The sequence below is a fragment of the Scyliorhinus torazame genome, chromosome 5, assembly GCF_047496885.1.
Source record: "Scyliorhinus torazame isolate Kashiwa2021f chromosome 5, sScyTor2.1, whole genome shotgun sequence".
Lineage (NCBI taxonomy): Eukaryota > Metazoa > Chordata > Chondrichthyes > Carcharhiniformes > Scyliorhinidae > Scyliorhinus > Scyliorhinus torazame.
In genome coordinates, this window is record NC_092711.1 from 106,724,088 (window position 1) to 106,741,693 (window position 17,606).

General features: G+C 45.5%; 2 protein-coding genes across 4 annotated transcripts in view; both read left to right on the top strand.

The window, feature by feature from the left end:
* The window catches only part of LOC140421597 (uncharacterized), a 138,939-nt gene that overhangs the window by 60,536 nt on the left and 60,797 nt on the right, over positions 1 to 17,606 (top strand). The gene's annotated exons all lie outside the window — the stretch shown is intronic.
* On the top strand, positions 6,244 to 16,346 carry LOC140421593 (uncharacterized). 3 transcript variants are annotated; one of them, XM_072506381.1, is made up of 2 exons: positions 6,244 to 6,354; positions 12,172 to 16,346. In XM_072506381.1, the coding sequence occupies exon 2, from the start codon at positions 12,526 to 12,528 to the stop codon at positions 13,810 to 13,812; it is 1,287 nt and encodes a 428-aa protein (XP_072362482.1). In that variant the 5' UTR covers positions 6,244 to 6,354; positions 12,172 to 12,525; the 3' UTR covers positions 13,813 to 16,346. The 3 variants fall into 3 exon arrangements, with proteins under 3 accessions (XP_072362482.1, XP_072362479.1, XP_072362478.1); XM_072506378.1 differs by lacking the exon at positions 6,244 to 6,354 and adding an exon at positions 10,394 to 10,464; XM_072506377.1 differs by lacking the exon at positions 6,244 to 6,354 and adding an exon at positions 11,099 to 11,312.

The following is a 17,606-nucleotide window of genomic DNA, read 5'->3' on the forward strand; positions in this document are numbered from 1 at the left end:
CTCCAGTGGGGATGTGGGGCAGCTGTCAGGCGCAGTAATCTCAAAGGGTTGGAGGAAATTATACTCTGTAATATACAATACTCCATATGCTTCACCCAATGTCTATGTATTTATCGTATGTCCTATGTTTTTCATTTATGGAATGATCTGCCTGGACGATACGCAGAACAATACTTTTCACTGTACCTCGGTACATGTCTCAATTTTATGTAGGGGTGAAGGTGGGAGGTGGACCAGGAGTGTGTTCGAATAATCAAGTTTAAAGGTAACAGTTGTGTTTATATATTTATAAGTTTAATAAGCAGATGACCTGAGGCAGTGGTTAAGTGAGACGATGTTACTGAAGTGGAAATAGGCAGTCTTAGTGATGGTGCAGATATATAGTCAGAAAATCAACTTCTGGGCAGATATGACACTAAGGCTCTCCCCATCTTCTTCCGCTTCAGAAAGTTGCTGGGGAAAGGGATGGAGTTGGCAGCTAGAGTTGAAACGGGGACTGAAGACAACGGCTTCAGTCTTTCCAATATTTAATTGGAGGAAATTTCTGTTCATGCAGCACTAGATGTCAGAGAAGTCAGGACAATGTATGAGTTGGGGGGGAACTTGGAGATGATGTCCTTCACATAAACCTGCTACTCTTGTCCATCTAGGTGGTAGGGGCCGAGGGTTTGGAAGACTGTGTCTGGTTGTAGATAAATAGATCTTTCTCCTTCAACCCCTGCTTTTCCCACTTCTCCCTCCATCTCCCACAGAGACCAGCGTCTTGTGTCAGTCCAGACTGGATGGCAGCCTCCCTTCCCTGAAGGACATGAGTGATCCAGTTGGGCTTCTGCAACAATCCAGCAGTTTTCCAGGTCACTTTTTTCCGAGTGCTGGCCCCACAAATGACCAAGTTTATTTCGCTCAGTTTCAGAAGCTGTTTTTGTGGTTTCTTTCTCACTTTTTCTTTGTTTTAAATCAATTTCACAGGATGTAAGAAGGGGAAGGACTTGCAGTCTGGAAACTCAGCCTAATCATTCCGTCAAAACGTGACAGTCGCTGAAATTTTTGTAACCTGAATATCATCGGATTTTGAACATTGAACTGAAAAGCACTGTTCACAGTGGGGAGAAACCGTTTTCTGGGTGGATGAGATTTCTGCCAACATCTGGCCTGTCAAAACAGAAGTACAGTCATTCCATGGAGAAACCATGGAAATGTGGGGACTGTGGTAAGGGATTTAGTTACCCATCCAAGCTGGAAATTCATCGGCGTAGCCACACTGGAGAGAGGCTGTTCACCTGCTTCACATGTGGAAAGGGATTTGTTAGGTCATCCCACCTGCTGTCACACCAGCGCCTTCACACTGGGGAGAGACCGTTCACCTGCTCCGAGTGTGGGAAGGGGTTCACTCAGTCATCCCACCTGCTGTCACACCAGCGAGTTCACACTGGGGAGAGACCGTTCACCTGCTCAGAGTGTGGGAAGGGATTCACTGCTTCATCCTACCTGTTGACACATCAGCGAGTTCATACTGGGAAAAGACCGTTTAAATGCCCAGACTGTGGGAAGTGCTATAAAAGTTCCGGTGTACTGATGCGCCATCAACATGTTCACCGTCAGGAGAGACCATTCAGGTGCTCTCACTGTGGGACTGGGTTCAGACAGTCATATAACCTCATTGTACACCAGCGAGTTCACACTGGGGAGAGGCCGTTCACCTGCTCCGATTGTGGGAAGGGATTCACTCAGTCATCCAACCTGCTGAAACATCAAAGAATTCACAACTAACTACAACGGTTCAATTCTGCTGTTAATCACATCCAGGACTGAAATATGTTGAATGGGTCTGTTTCTGCTGAGTTGATCAATCCCGGTAGTAGCACAATGGTTAGCACTGTTACGTCACAGCGCCAGGGACCAAGACTCGATTCCCGGCTTGGGTCACTGTTTGTGCAGAGTCCGCACGTTCTCCCCATGCCTGCATATGCCTTAGTATTGATTGGAAAGTATAATTATGGACATGTGCTTGTTAGTATTGCAATTAGGTCAGCATATCGATGCTGTAATTGGTTAACTACAATCATGGGAGACAAATGAGGTAATTGGAACCACCAGTTGTGATTGTGTAATTATGGGCGAAAAACAAATGCAAACCTCTGATTGGTATATGTAAATTACCTTCCTGTAAGACGACCGGAAGGTATAATAATGTATTGTTTAGGGAGTCTGTATACTATTCTCTGGAGATAGCTCCCATATGCATATGTCTGAATTAAAAACCGGCAAGAAAGATACTCCATGGGTCGCTTCGTAAGTTACATGAACAGAAAGTTTGACAACTGCAAGTTCCCCAAACACCAGATATTGTTTCTGAATGCTCCCCGCCCACCTGCCAGGGTCTGCTTACTGCGCAGGCTCAGTTCACAGCTTGGCGTGTGATTGACGGCAACTGCTGACCAATAGGAAATGAGGGAATGCCTGGAGGACTGATTTTGGGGATGGTCCACCAACCAATCAGAATGTGAGGGCGGGACTTACTGTTGACAATGGGCGGCGCTGATTGGCTGCGCGACACAGTTGCCCCTCTGAAGATGGCGGTCGTTAACCGCTCAGCGGAAAGAGCCCCAATAGTGACCGCTGGTTTGAACCCAGGACCAGGAGCTTCTTATTCAGATTTGGAGCCTAACTGGGTGTATTTGAAGCTTTCCTTTCTGACCCACCCAACGGCTCAAACGGCAGCTTCTCACCGGCTGAGAATTTCCACATGGCTGCCCGAGGCCAGCTTCATATCCACACAGCGCATGCTCAGATCGCAAAGCCCGGGTGAAGTGACGATAATTTGGACCCACAGAACGAGCCGGTCAGGAGGACCGAGCCTCAGAGGCTGGCCCTCCAGCCAATAGGAGTGAATGAGGGGCGGGATTGGAGGACCGAGCGGCAGCAGCTGGTCCTCCAGCCAATGGGAGTAAATGAGGGGTGGAGCTAGCGGTGATGTTCCACAGTGGGAGTGAGCCTAGACTAACTGGGGATTGGAGCCCGGGGATATTCCCGGTGTGTGCATTTTATTTAATAATCTTTATTGTCACAAGTAGGCTTACATTAACACTGCAATGAAATTACTGTGAAAATCCCCTAGCTGCCACATTCCGGCGCCTGTTTGGGTACACTGAGGGAGAATTCAGAATGTCCAAATTACCTAAAAAGCACATATTTCAGGACTTGTGGGAGGAAACCAGAGCACCCGGAGGAAACCCATGCACACATGGGGAGAACGTGCAGACTCCACACAGACAGTGACCCAAGCCGGGAACCAAACCTGGGACCTTGTCGTTGTGAAGCAACAGTGCTAACTACTGTGCTACCATGAGGCCGTTATTCTGCTGTCTGACACATACATCAATAAAACGGGGAATTCCTGGAAACACTGCGGCTTCTTGATCTGGAGATCAAATGGCTGATGTGTAATTGCTCCACCAGTCGGTCTCTCCTATCCAATTTACCTTGGCCCCTCAATTTTAGCTCCCACAGTTAAAACATCCCTCAGCCTCCAAAGAACAGCCTCTCCATTCTTACCCCTTTGTGATAACTCTCCAATCCGATCAACATCCTCGTAAATCTCCTCTGTACCTCTCTGTCTGGCATGAACACATCCTCCTTGTAATGCGATAAACAGAATGGTACACTAATCTCGCTGTGGTCTAATTTATACAGCTCTAATATCACCTGCCTGATCTTTTAATGAAAACAGAAAATGTTGGAAATACTCAACAGCTCTGGCAACATCAGTGGAGAGAGAGGAGTTTCAGATCTGCAATCTTTCATCAACAGAAAATTCTGGACATTACTCTTGTACGCTATGTCTCACTTAATATTGGTGTTGTGGAGAAGATAATTATATGAAATAATCCATGGCGATCCAGATACAGAATGATTGTTTATTAGTCAATGCATTGGGACAGCACCACTTCAGAGAACGATCTCTGGAGCTGACTCTACCCAGTTGAGAAATCAAGCAATATTTATACATTGTAGGCAAGGGATTACTTACATTTGAACATTGTCTGATTCAGACTTATGCAAGTTGTGGATGTTCAGAAAGCAGAGTAATCATTTTTCACACTCATCCCTCTATGGCTCCTCTTGATGCTAACTGGCTCCACCTTGCATCGTCAGCCGTGTCTGCCACTTTAGGACATGGAAACAAATACTGAAAAACAAGTTACTGATGTGGGCCCTGCTGGTGTCTTAGAAACCAAGTTGCAGTCTGTAAAACAAGTTACTGAAGAACAAGTTACTGAAATGAGCCTTGCAGGTGACTGTGTCTTTGCTACATCAGCATGTTTCTGGGTGATGTCTTTACCCTTAGTGTGGAATTTTCCTTTAACTTTGGAAAACACAGGTCAAAATACTATTTTAAGATCCTTTAATAGACTATAATTATTATCTGCCCTAATAAATCATTATAATTACACCAAATGCATTAGTTCTCCTTTTACAATGGAAAGTATCCTGTGTGCCTTTTCAACCACCTCATCTACCTCTCCTGTTACTTTCAGGGATCTGTGGACATGCACTCCGATCTGCCTCTGTGCCTCTACACTTCTCACTCTCGTACCAGTAATATTATTTCTCTTTTCCTTGTTTGTCCGCCCCAAATGTATTTATTACTTCACAATGTTGCAAATCTTCCTGTTACTTGTTTCCCACCTGATCAGTTGACTGATATCTTCCTGCAGGTTACAGCTTTCTTCCTCACTGTCAACCGCAAGACTGCCAATGTCTTAAACATGCCCCCTATGTCAAAGTCGAAATCATTGATATATACCACACAAAGCATGGAATCTTATCCTGAGAAATATTAAATCCCACTGGAAACAGCTTCCAGGCACAAACATACCTCTCAAACATTCCCCGTTTGCTTCCTGTTGCTCCAGCTGATGACATTTCCTGCACTTGTGACCGTCCAGCCTATGAGAAAGTTGCTGCTTTTCCCACAGGGAACTGGATTGCACTCCACGGGACTAGGATGCCCTGCCGTGTCTTTATTTATCTGATTATTAACTGACTGAACCAGAATCAATTTCATATTAAAATAAATAACGGTTTATCAGCTACTCACCAATCAGCTTCTTCCATTGTGTTGAAGTCACCTTGCTTTATTGAGTTAATTGAAATGATTTTCTTAATTTTATTATCTAAACACCTCAGATTTTAATTAACTGAGAAATTGAGATTTCCTCACTGTTGCAATCCTTTGTTAGTTAGTGTTATCTTTATCCCCTAGATTTGATTAACTGAACATTGAATGTAACTATATGATAAATTATGAATTTTTTAAAAGATTTACATTAGTTGATTAATATATCCTTACTTTATAGTTGATTAATTTAGTGACCAGAACTGTACTCAGCACTCTCGCTGTGCTCTTATGTTTTACAAAGTCCAAACATAATCTCCCTGTTCTTTCATTCTGGGCCTCAGACAAGAAAGAAAAGTGTCCCAAATGCCTTCTTGACCACCTGATCTACCTGTCCAGCGATCTTCGGGAATCTGTGGTTTTTGAATCCAAGGTGACTGTTCCTGAATAATTCTCAGTATCATCCCATTTATTCTTCATTCCCTTCTCTTGTTTACCCTCCAAATTCTTGATGTCACACTGTTCCAAATTGAATTCCATTTGCCATTTTCCTGTCCATCTGACCCAGTCTATTGATATCTTTCTGCTGTCCATGGATTTATTCTGCATCATAATAATCTTTTTGTGTCACAAGTAGGCTGACATTAACGCTGCCACACTACGGCACCTGTTCGAGTAACTGGGGGAGAATCCAGAATGTCACCTTTAACAAGCACGTCTTTCAGGACTTGTAAGAGGAAACCGGAACACCCGGAGGAAACCCAATCATTGTCAAACACATGAATAACTTCTGTACCTTCTGCTAATTTCTGAATCATAGCTCCTATATTTATCTCAAAATCATTGATTTATACTACAGAACTATGGAACCCCACATGAAATAGGCGTCCAAATAAATTTCAGTTCTGAATGTGATTAACAGCAGCAATAACAGCAGAATCCAAACCCGGATGCCGCCTGTGAACTTGCTGGTGTCTGAGCTGATTGTTTGACAGAGCAAATGCCTTCCCACACATGGGGCCGTTGAATGGCCTCTCCCCAGTGTTAACTCGCTGGTGTTTCAGCAGGTTCTGTTTACTTTTAAATTCCTTCTCACAGTGCGAACATATAAATGGTCTCTGATCGGTGTGAACAAGTTGGTGTATCAGAAGATTGGATGAATCAATGAAGTCCTGTCCCCACACACACAAGATGAATGGCCTCTCCCCAGTGTGAACCCGATAGTGTCTCAGAAGGTGAGCTAACCAAGTGAATCGCTTCCCACAGATCGAGCAGGTGAATGGCCTCTCCCCAGTATGAATATGTTGGTGTTTCAGAAGTTCCCGTTTGCTTAAAAGTTTTCCCACAATCAGAATAATTAAAAGGTCTCTAATCAGTGTGAACAAATTGGTGAACCAGAAGGTGGGAGGAACAAGTGAATCTCTTCCCACACACGGAGCAGGTGAATGGCCTCTTCCCCAGTGTGAGTGCGATGATGTATCAGTAAATCCTTTTTACTTTTAAAGCTCTTCTCATAATCAGAACACTTAAAAGGTCCCTGATCAGTATGAACTAATTTCTGAATCATAGCTCCTATATTTATCTCAAAAGGCGACAGGAGGTGTAATGACTGAATGAATCCCTTCCCACACACAGAGCAGGTGAATGGCCTCTCCCCAGTGTGAGTGCTTTGGTGCAACAGTAAATCTTTCCTGCTTTTAAAGCTCTTGTCACAGTAAGCACATTTAAATGGTCTCTGATCAGAGTGGACCTGATGGTGGGTCCGGAGGTTTGATAAAGCATTAAATCCCTTCCCACAATCCAGACAGGTGAATGGCCTCTCGCCAATGTGAACGTGCTGGTGAGTGTAAAGGCTGGATGACTGAGTGAATCCCTTCTAACAAACAGAGCAGGTGAATGGCCTCTCCCCAGTGTAACTGTGTCGATGAGTTTCCACTTCAGATGGATAATTTTTTAAAAAATATATATTTATTAAAGTTTTTTAACACAATTTTTCTCCCTTACAAACAATAACCCCCCCTCCCCTCGTAACAAAAAAACCCGACAAATCGCGCAGAGCAAGATATATACATGGCAAAATAATATATTTACACAGCTTTGTACACTGGCCCTCACCCGTACGTGCCAGTTTCCCCAACCCTTCATGTTATTTCTTGCTCATCCACCCTCCCAGGCAGTCCCCCCTTTCCCCCCCCCCTTCCCAGGACGTCCCCTCCACCCCCCCCCCCCCCCCAAGGTTGCTGCTGCTGCTGACCGACCTTCCTCTAATGCTCTGCAAGATAGTCTAGGAATGGTTGCCACCGCCTGTCGAACCCCTGCGCAGACCCTCTCAAGGCGAACTTAATCCTCTCCAACTTTATGAACCCAGCCATATCATTTATCCAGGCCTCCAGGCTGGGGGGCTTCGCCTCCTTCCATAAGACATAGGAGTGGAAGTAAGGCCATTCGGCCCATCGAGTCCACTCCACCATTCAATCATGGCTGATTTCAACTCCATTTACCCACTCTCTCTCCATAGCCGTTAATTCCTCGAGTAATCAAGAATTTATCAACTTCTGTCTTAAAGACACTCAACGTCCCGGCCTCCACCGCCCTCTGTGGCAATGAATTCCACAGACCCACCACTCTCTGGCTGAAGAAATTTCTCCTCATCTCTGTTCTAAAGTGACTCCCTTTTATTCTAAGGCTGTGCCCCCGGGTCCTAGTCTCCCCTGCTAATGGAAACAACTTCCCTACATCCACCCTATCTAAGCCATTCATTATCTTGTAAGTTTCTATTAGATCTCCCCTCAACCTCCTAAACTCCAATGAATATAATCCCAGGATCCTCAGATGACTTCCACATTAGCAAGATCCTTCGCCGGGCTACTAGGGACGCAAAGGCCAGATTGCCGGCCTCTTTCGCCTCCTGCACTCCCGGTTCGTCCACTACTCCAAATATTGCTAGCCCCCAGCTTGGCTTGACCCGGACTTTCACCACCTGAGATATTGCTCCCGCCACTCCTCTCCAGAACCCCTCCAGTGCCGGGCATGACCAAAACATATGGACATGGTTCGCCGGGCTCCCTGAGCACCTTCCACATCTGTCCTCTACCCCAAAGAACCTACTCAACCTCGCCCCGTCAAGTGCGCTCTGTGGACCACCTTAAATTGTATTAGGCTGAGCCTGGCACACAAGGAGGAAGAATTAACCCTACCTAGGGCATCAGCCCACAGACCTTCCTCGATCTCCTCCCCCAACTCCTCCTCCCATTTACCCTTCAACTCTTCTACCAGCACTTCCCCCTCTTCTTTCAACTCCTGGTGTATTTCCGACACCTTGCCCTCCCCGACCCATACACCCGAGATCACCCTATCTTGAACTTCTTGTGCCGGGAGCAACGGGAATTCCCTCACCTGTCGCCTCACAAAAGCCCTCACCTGCATATATCTAAAGGCATTTCCTGGGGGTTTCAGATGCATAATTGAAACCCTTCCCACAATCCCCACATTTCCGCGGTTTCTCAGTGGTGCCGGTACCGGTCCTTATGTCTGTTCAGGTTGGACGATGAGTTGAAGCCTCATCTACACACAGCCTGAGTACGGTCTCTTCCGGATGTAAATGGTGCAATATTGTTTCAGACACTGTGACTGGTTAAAGCTCTTTGCACAGTCAGTGTGTATGTGCCTCAGAGCTTTTCCAGTTGCACTGATATTTGCAATCTTTTCTCTCAGGACAAACATTTCTCCTTCCACATTGAAAGACTGATGATTTTCAACTCCTGATGAATCAATAGACTCTATTAGGACTTGACATGATGTTTGGTTTGAATTTCCCATCTGCAATCCTTATATTCTGTAAAAGAAGTTTACTTAGATTCTACAATGCACAAACAGGCCAGTTGCTCCAACTGTTCTGCTGCTGATTATCCTCGACACACATCTCCTTCCATCCCGTCCACCTCACCTCAGCCTGTCAGCTGATCTTTCCATTCCCTTTTCTCATGTGCTTATCTCATTTCCTTTTGGAAACAACCCAGCACTTTCCTCAACTCCTTCCCTGGTAACAAGTTGCACATTCTAATCCAGTGAATGAAGAAATGTATCCATATCTCCCTCTTGGATTTATTAGTAACTCTCTTGTATTTATGACCTAGTTTATAATAATGGAGAGAGAGCGGGTAAATGGAGTTGAAATCAGCCATGATTGAATGGTGGAGTGGACTCGATGGGCCGAATGGCCTTACTTCCGCTCCTATGTCTTATGGTCTTAATAATAATATTTTTTATTGTCACAAGTAGGCTTACATTAACGTTGCAATCAAGTTACTGTGACAAGCCCCCAGTTGCCACATTCCAGTGACTGTTTGGGTTCAGAGGGAGAATTCAGAATGTCCAATTCACCGAACAAGCACATCTTTCAGGACCTGTGGGAGGAAACCCGAGTATTCGGAGGAATCCGACACCGACACGGGAGAACAGGCAGACTCCGCATAGACAGTGATCCAAGCGGGAATTGAACCTGGAACCCTGCCACTGTGAAGCAACAGTGCTTGTCAGCCTCCTCCGTGTCAAGCGCGAAACCAGCTAGTCCCGCACCGTTTCTCAGTGCTAACCACTGTGCTACTATGCCGCCCATGTTTATTCCTGGCTCCTAGTTTTCGACTCCTTTATAATTGGCAGCATCCGCCCCACCTCTCCCCTGTCCAACCCACAGATCGTTTTAAAACTTTGCATCAGGTCACGACTGAGTCACTTAATTTCTAAAGCAAATAAGGCCCAATCTGTTTAACTAATTGCCCGATTGTTGGAATCTCTGTTTACAAAGATCATCTCTATGCATCCAGGTTAGAAATTGGGGAGACGAACCTTCTTTGTTTAAGTTGGCGCCTGTGAGGTTGCTTCTTCTGTGAAGATCCGGCACCCCCAGAGCCCCGCCCTTCATTCACTGATTGGTTGGAGGACCAGCCAGTCCAGTTCTGTCATCCAACCAATCCTCTTCTCCTCCTATTGTTCCGGAGCTGCCGTCAATCATTGCCCGGGCATTGTGAGGTGTCAGGTGAGAGGTCGTAGGCGGAGTTTACAAATCCCGAGTGCGGCCCCAGAGCAGAATGTGAAACAATGTTATTATTGATCGATCAGCCCGTCAGCCTGATCTCACCGTCAGCAACCGTCACAATGCCCGGGTGATTGACGGTAGCTCCGGACCAATAGGAGGAGGAGAAGGGTGGGGCTGAAGAACCGACTGGGAGCGGCTGGTCCTCCAACCAATCGGAGTGAGTGAGGGGCGGGCCAGGCTGTGATTGAAGCATGCGCAGTGTGGGTAATGGCGGTGCAGAAGGGCGTCTTTTTCATTTTCGAAATCGGTAATAGGCGTTTAACAATATGGAGGAAGCGAGAGATCGCGCGAGTGGGCGGAAATGTTGTGTGAAGCTGTTACAATCGGAAACCTCGGAATAGTTTACGGGACCCAGTTTGTACCCAGCGGAGCTGCAGCTCCTCATGTTCAGCTCGGGTTAACGGCCGCCATCTTTATTGGATGTGCATCAGGGCGCATGCGCGTTTGTCATCTTTGCCAGGGCGATGTTTCAATGAGTGGGTGGAGCTTGTTCCCCATTGTTCAGAATGGAGACAACTTGTCCATCAAACTGGATTAGTCTTTGAGTCCCAATGTCTTGTTGATGATGCAAAGCGGTGGCAGAGATGGAAAGAAAACGAAGCTAATCCTGCTCTCCAGATTTCACTGTCTCATTGGACGTCCTGTCCTATGTGTCGAAAGCTCTGAGGCTCTGTTCAGCCACATGAAGACCCAGGGCAGAAACTCACAACCCTGAGTCAACATCATTCTCAAATCAGGGGAATGCTGATGGCAAGAGGGACAGTGTTCAGGGGTTCGGGGGGGGGGGGGGGGGTGGGGGCGGGCATGAGCAGTCATCCTGGACCAGGGAGCAGGAGGAGAGAATGTGGTGAATTTCTATTTGATAGTGATTAATTTTGGAAACTCCTTTTACAGGGGGTTAGTAGGGGAGGATTTACTCACAGCAAATACAAGCCTGGAGAAATATTTATCTTTCCCGAATTTTAAGAAGTTTAACAGGTTTATTTGGAATCACGAGTTTTCAGAGTGTAGCTTTTTAATCAGGTGAATGAAGAGGAATGTTACACAAACACAGCCAATGATGAAAGATGATATTTTGAATGCAACTCTTTGCAGGTAATTAAGTCTTTACACGTCCAGGCGATGCGACTGGAGAGAGGGTTAATCACAGCTTGAAGAGGTGTGACTTTTCTCAAGCCAGGACAGTTGCAACTTAGATATATTATTTACAGTTTGTAATAAAGTAAATGCATTATTATTTCTTGTCTTGCAATATAAAACTGTAGCTATGTTATAGATTTCCAGTCATCTCTTCCCTCAGAGAGTTGTTAGTCTTTGGATTTTGCTTCCACGGGGACCAGTTGATTCTGGGGGTCAGACAGTTTGACAGATATTTTATGAAAATGAAATGAAATTATTGACACTGGAGTTCAGGGTTATGGGGAACAGGTAGGAAAATAGAGTGAAAGCTGAGATGAGGAGGAATTTCTTCACTTGAGGATATGGTGAAGCTTTGGCATTCTCTTCCCAGAAGTTCTATGTTTTATGAATGTGCAGCTTAAGTCGTCAAGTATGTTCAAGACAAATATTGATAAGTTTCTAGAGATTGAAGATATCGAGGATATGGGGATCGTGTGGGGAAATGGTGCTGATGTGGCCAATGATTGCATTGAATGATTGAGCAGACTTGGTGGGCAGAATAGCCTACTCTTGCTCCTATTATAATCCCTGTGTCCTGGTCAGGAAGCAGTGAGCTGAGCTTGGATCTGTCAATCAACATGAATCAGCACCTTCAGGAGAATTGGGAGGGTGAATATTAGATACAGCAGAGTGAGAATGGAGGGAGATTGTGTGGGATGGAGATTTACAGTTTTTGGAGAACAAAAGAGGAAATAATGTTCCACAGGAACTAGAATTGTCTGTTCTGAATTTCTATCCTGTACTAACTGATGACTTTTGTAAATTGTTTTTAAAGGATATTGGAAGAGGAGGAATTATAGACAGAAATCTCAAACATCACATCTCGATGTGACAAACTCACTCGATTCCTTCTGATCTGAATATCATCGGCGAGAAGGAGAAATGTTTGTCCGATCTGTTGGCTTCAAAGGATTTTAAACGTGAGTGTGAATCGAACAGCACCGAGACCCACAAAACATACACCCAAGTGCGAGTGTTCCAGTGAACTGACTGGAAAGAGCTTCAGCCAGTTACACAGCCTGAAAAAATATCACGCCATTCACAGTGAGGAGAAACCACACACGTGTTGTGTGTGTAGACAAGGCTTCCACTGATTGTCGACTCTGGAGAGACACGAGGCGACCAAAACATGGAGAAACCGTGGAAATGTGGGGACTGTGGGAAGGGATACAGAGCCCCATCAGAGCTGGAAACTCATCGACGCAGTCACACTGGGGAGAGGCCGTTCACCTGCTCTCAGTGTGGGAAGGGATTCACTCGGTTATCCAACCTGCAGACACACCAGCGGGTTCACACTGGGGAGAAGCCATTCACCTGCTCTCAGTGTGGGAAGGGATTCACTCTGTTATCTCACCTGCAGACACACCAGCGAGTTCACACTGGGGAGAAGCCATTCACCTGCTCCCAGTGTGGGCAGAGATTCCGTGCTTCATTCACCCTGCAGAGACATCAGCGAGTTCACACTGGGGAGAGGCCATTCACCTGCTCTCAGTGTGGGAAGGGATTCATTGAATCAACCACCCTGCAGAGACATCATCGAATTCACACTGGGGAGAAGCCATTCACCTGCTCTCAGTGTGGGAAGGGATTCATTGATTCATCCACCCGACAGAGACATCAGCGAATTCACACTGGGGAGAGGCCATTCATCTGCTCTCAGTGTGGGAAGGGATTCACTCAGTTATCCAGTCTGCAGACACACCAGCGAGTTCACACTGGGGAGAAGCCATTCACTTGCTCTCAGTGTGGGCAGCGATTCCGTGCTTCATTCACCCTGTGGAGACACCAGCGAGTTCACACTGGGGAGAGGCCATTCACCTGCCCTCAGTGTGGGAAGGGATTCATTGATTCATCCATCCTGCGAAAACATCAGCGAGTTCACACTGGGGAGAGGTCAATCATCTGCTCTCAGTGTGGGAAGGGATTCACACAGTTGGTAAATCTGCAGACACATCAGCGAATTCACACTGGGGTGAGGCCATTCACCTGCTATCAATGTGGGAAGGGATTTATTTATTCATCCACACTACAGAAACATCAGCGAGTTCACACTGGGGAGAGGCCATTCACCTGCTCTCATTGTGGGAAAGGATTCATTGATTCATTCACCCTGCTGCAACATCAGCGAGTTCACACTGGGGAGAGGCCATTCACCTGCTCTCAGTGTGGGAAGGGATTCACACAGTTATCCAGTCTGCAGACACACCAGCGAGTTCACACTGGGGAGAAGGTATTCACCTGCTCTCAGTGTGGGAAGGAATTCACTTGGTTATCCGGGCTGCAGTCACACCAGCGAGTTCACACTGGGGAGAAGCCATTCACCTGCTCTCAGTGTGGAAAGGAATTCACTTGGTTATCTGGACTGCAGAGACACCAGCGAGTTCACACTGGGGAGAGACCATTCACCTGCTCTTAGTGTGGGAAGGGATTACATAGAAACATGGAAAATAAGGAGCAGGAAGAGATCATTTGGCCCTTCGCACCTGCTCTGCCATTCGTTATGATCATGGCTTATCATCCAACTCCATAACCTAATCCCACTTTTCCCTTCATATCCTTTGATCCCCGAAGTGCTGTATCTAACTGCTTCTTGAAAACATACAATGTATTGGCCTCAACTATTTCCTGTGGTAACAAATTCCACTGACTCACCACTCTCTGATGAAGAAATTATTCATCTCTGTCCTAAATGGTCTACCCCATATCCTGAGACTGCGACCTCTGGTTCTGTACACTCCCGCCTTCGGGAAACTCTTTCCTGCATCTACCCTGTCAAGTCCTGTTAGAATATTATAGGTTTCTATGAGCTCCCCCATTCTGAACTCCAGCGAATACAATCCTAACTGATTAAATCTATCATACGTCAGTCCCACCATCCCAGGAATCAGTCTGGTAAACCTTCGCTGCACTCCCTCTAGAGCAAGAACATCCGTCCTCCGATAAGGAGATCACTATTCCAGGTATGATCTCGCTAAGATATCCCTGCTCCTGTACTCGAAACTGCTCACAATGAAGGCTCGCATGCCATTTGCCAACTTTACCGCCTGCTGTAGCTGCATGCTGACCTTTAGTGACCGGTGTGCGAGGATTTCCAGGTCTCGTTGCACATTCCCTTCTCCTAATTTATGACAATTCAGCTAATAATCTGCTGTCTCGTTTTTGGTACCAAAGTGGATAACCTCACATTTCTCCAGATTATACTGTATGTGTCATTCATTGGCCCACTCACTCAACTTGTGCAAATCACACTGAAGGATCTCTGCATCCTCCTCACAGCTCACCCTCCCACGCAACTTGGTATTATCTGCAAATTTGGAGATATTGCATTTTGTTCCCTCATCTAAATCGGTAATATATAGGGTGGCACAGTGGTTAGCACTGCTGCCTGACGGAGCTGAGGACCAAGGTTCAATCCTGGCCGCGGATCACTGTCTGTGTGGAGACAAATTCTCCTCGTGTCTGCATGGGTCTCACCCCCATAACCCAAAGATGTACAGGGTAGGTGAATTGGCCACGATAAATTGCCCCTTAATTGGAAAAAAAGAATTGGGTACTTTAAATTTGAAAAGAATAATCATGAATATATCTTGTGAATATCTGGGGCCCTACCACCGATCCCTGCAGTACCCCACTAGATAAGTCACTGCCTGCCAATTTGAAAAAGACCCATTAATTCCTACTCTTTGTTTCCTGTCTGACAACCAGTTTTTTATCCATCTCAAGAGACTACACCTGATCCCATACGCTTTAATTTTACACACTAGTCTCTTATGCGGGACTTTGTTGAAAGTCATCTGAAAGCCCAAATATACCACATCCACTGGCTCCCCCTCGTCAACTCTACCAGTTACACCCTTGAAGAATTCCAGTAGATTTGTCAAGCATGATTTCCCCTTCATCAATCAATGCGGACTCTGTCCGATCTGCCATTGGTTTCGAAGTGCTTTTCGATAAAATCTTTGATAATGGATTCTAGAATTTTCCCCACTACCAATGTCAGGCTTACTGGTCTATAATTCCCTGTTTTCTCTATCTCGCTTTTTAAATAGTGGAGTTACATAAATCACCCTCCAATCTGCAAGAACTGTTCCAGAGTCTATAGAATCCTGCAAGATGACCACCAATACATCCACTATTTCTAGAGCCACTTCCTTAAGTACTTTGGGTTGCAGATTACCAGGCCCTGGGGATTTATCAGCCTTCAATCCCATCAATTTCCCCAACACTATTTCTCTAATATTGATCTCCTTCAGTTCCTCCCTCTCACTAAATCCTTCGTTCCCCAACATTTCTGGTGCCTGATTTGTGCCCTCATTTGTGAAGACAGAATCAAAGTATGTATTTATTTGTTCAATCATTTTTTTGTCCCCTGTTATCCACTCTCCTATTTCTGACTAAGAAACCTACATTTGTCTTCACCAACTTTCTCTTCACATTACTATAGAAACTTTTGCAATCAGCCTAATTTCCTGTTTTATGCCATTCCCAACATCACCACTGCAGTTTGGGGATCTATATACGACGCCCACTAATTATTTTGCCCCTTGCTGTTTCTCAGCTCTACCCATACAGATTCCACATTGTCGGAACATATACCGTTCCTCACTATTGTATTATTTTCCTCTTTAACCATGGGCGACATGGGTAGCACAGTGGTTAGAACTGTTGCTTCACATTGCCAGGGTCCCAGGCTCGATTCCTGGCTTGGGTCCCTGTCTGTGCAGAGTTTGCACGTTCTCACTGTGTTTGCTGGTTTTCCTCCGGGTGCTCAGATTTTCTCCCAACAAGTCCCGAAAGATGTGTTCTTAGGTGAATTGGGCATTCCAAATTCTCCCTCAATATATCTGAACAGGTGAGTGTGGCGACTAGGGGATTTTCGCAGTAACTTCATTGCAGTGTTAATGTCCGCCTACTTGTGACAAGAATAAAGATTATTATTATTAACCAGCAGTGCCACTCCACTGCCTTTTCCTTTTTGTCTGTCCTTCCTAAATACTGAATATATTCAGTTTCCATCCCTGGTCACCCTGCAGCCATGTCTCCATAATCCCGATTATCTCACTCCCGCTTACGTGTATTTGCGCAATTCACTCGGTTATGCCGTCTGCAGTCACACCAGGGAGTTCATACTGGGGAGAGGCTGTTCACCTGCTCTCAATGTGCGAAGGGATTTTGTAATTCATCGCACTTACTGAGACACCAACAAGTTTACAACTGAATACAGGGATTGAATTCTGTTCTCAATTACATCCAGGTCTGCATTTTGTTCATTCTGTTGGAGGTTAAGATGTTTCATTCTCTTTTCTGTTTGGAAACCCCAAAAATCATCCCACATTGTCATGAAGATGGGCTATGGTGGTTACATGGTTGTTTTGTTTAATTAATCTTGGTGCTTCTCACAGAAGAAAACTATCAGGGTCTGAGGGGCAAGTTGCCTGAGATGCACTGGGAAACTACATTAAATAGTATGGTGGGTGACAAGCAATCACTAATATTTAAAGAATTATTGCAGATTTACGTAGGGATCGGTTAGCTCAGTTGGCTGGATGGCTGGTTTGTGCTGAGTGATACCAACAGCACAGGTTAAATTTCCATACCAGCTGAGGGTAGCCGTGGTCTGTGTCAGTATTTGTGCTCCACATGATTCTCCACCCACCCCTCTACATCTCCCCACATCAGCATCTCCCTCTATTCCTTTCTCCCTCATGTATGTATCTCGCTTTCCATTCAATGTATTCATGCTGTTCACCTCAACCACTCACTGTGGAATGAGTTCCACATTATCACCACTCGCTGGGTAAAGAGGTTTCTACTGAAATTCCTACTGGATGATTGAATCCCTTCATAATCTGAAAGACTTCCAACAGGTCACCCATCAGTCTTCTCTTTTCCAGAAAAAAGCAGCCCCAGCCTTTCCTGAGTGTTCAATGCTCTCGGTTCTGTATATTATGAATCTTTGTTGCACCTTATCCAGTGCCTCTATTTCCTTTTTCTAAATGGAGATCACCGATGTTGTCAGTGCTCCCAGTGTAGTCTAACCCTGGTTCTCATCAAATTGAACATTTCCTCCGTGCTTTTCAATTCTATCCCTCTGGAATGGAACCCTATATACTTTAGGAAAGATGTGAAGTTCTTAGTTAGGGTGAAGAGGACATTTACAAGAATGGCACCAGAGATGAGGGATTCCAGTTAGTTGGAGTGACTGGAGCA

Excerpts from the sequence above, each read along its gene's own strand:
- LOC140421593 (XM_072506381.1), top strand. The coding sequence starts at position 12,526 with ATGGAGAAACCGTGGAAATGTGGGGACTGTGGGAAGGGATACAGAGCC.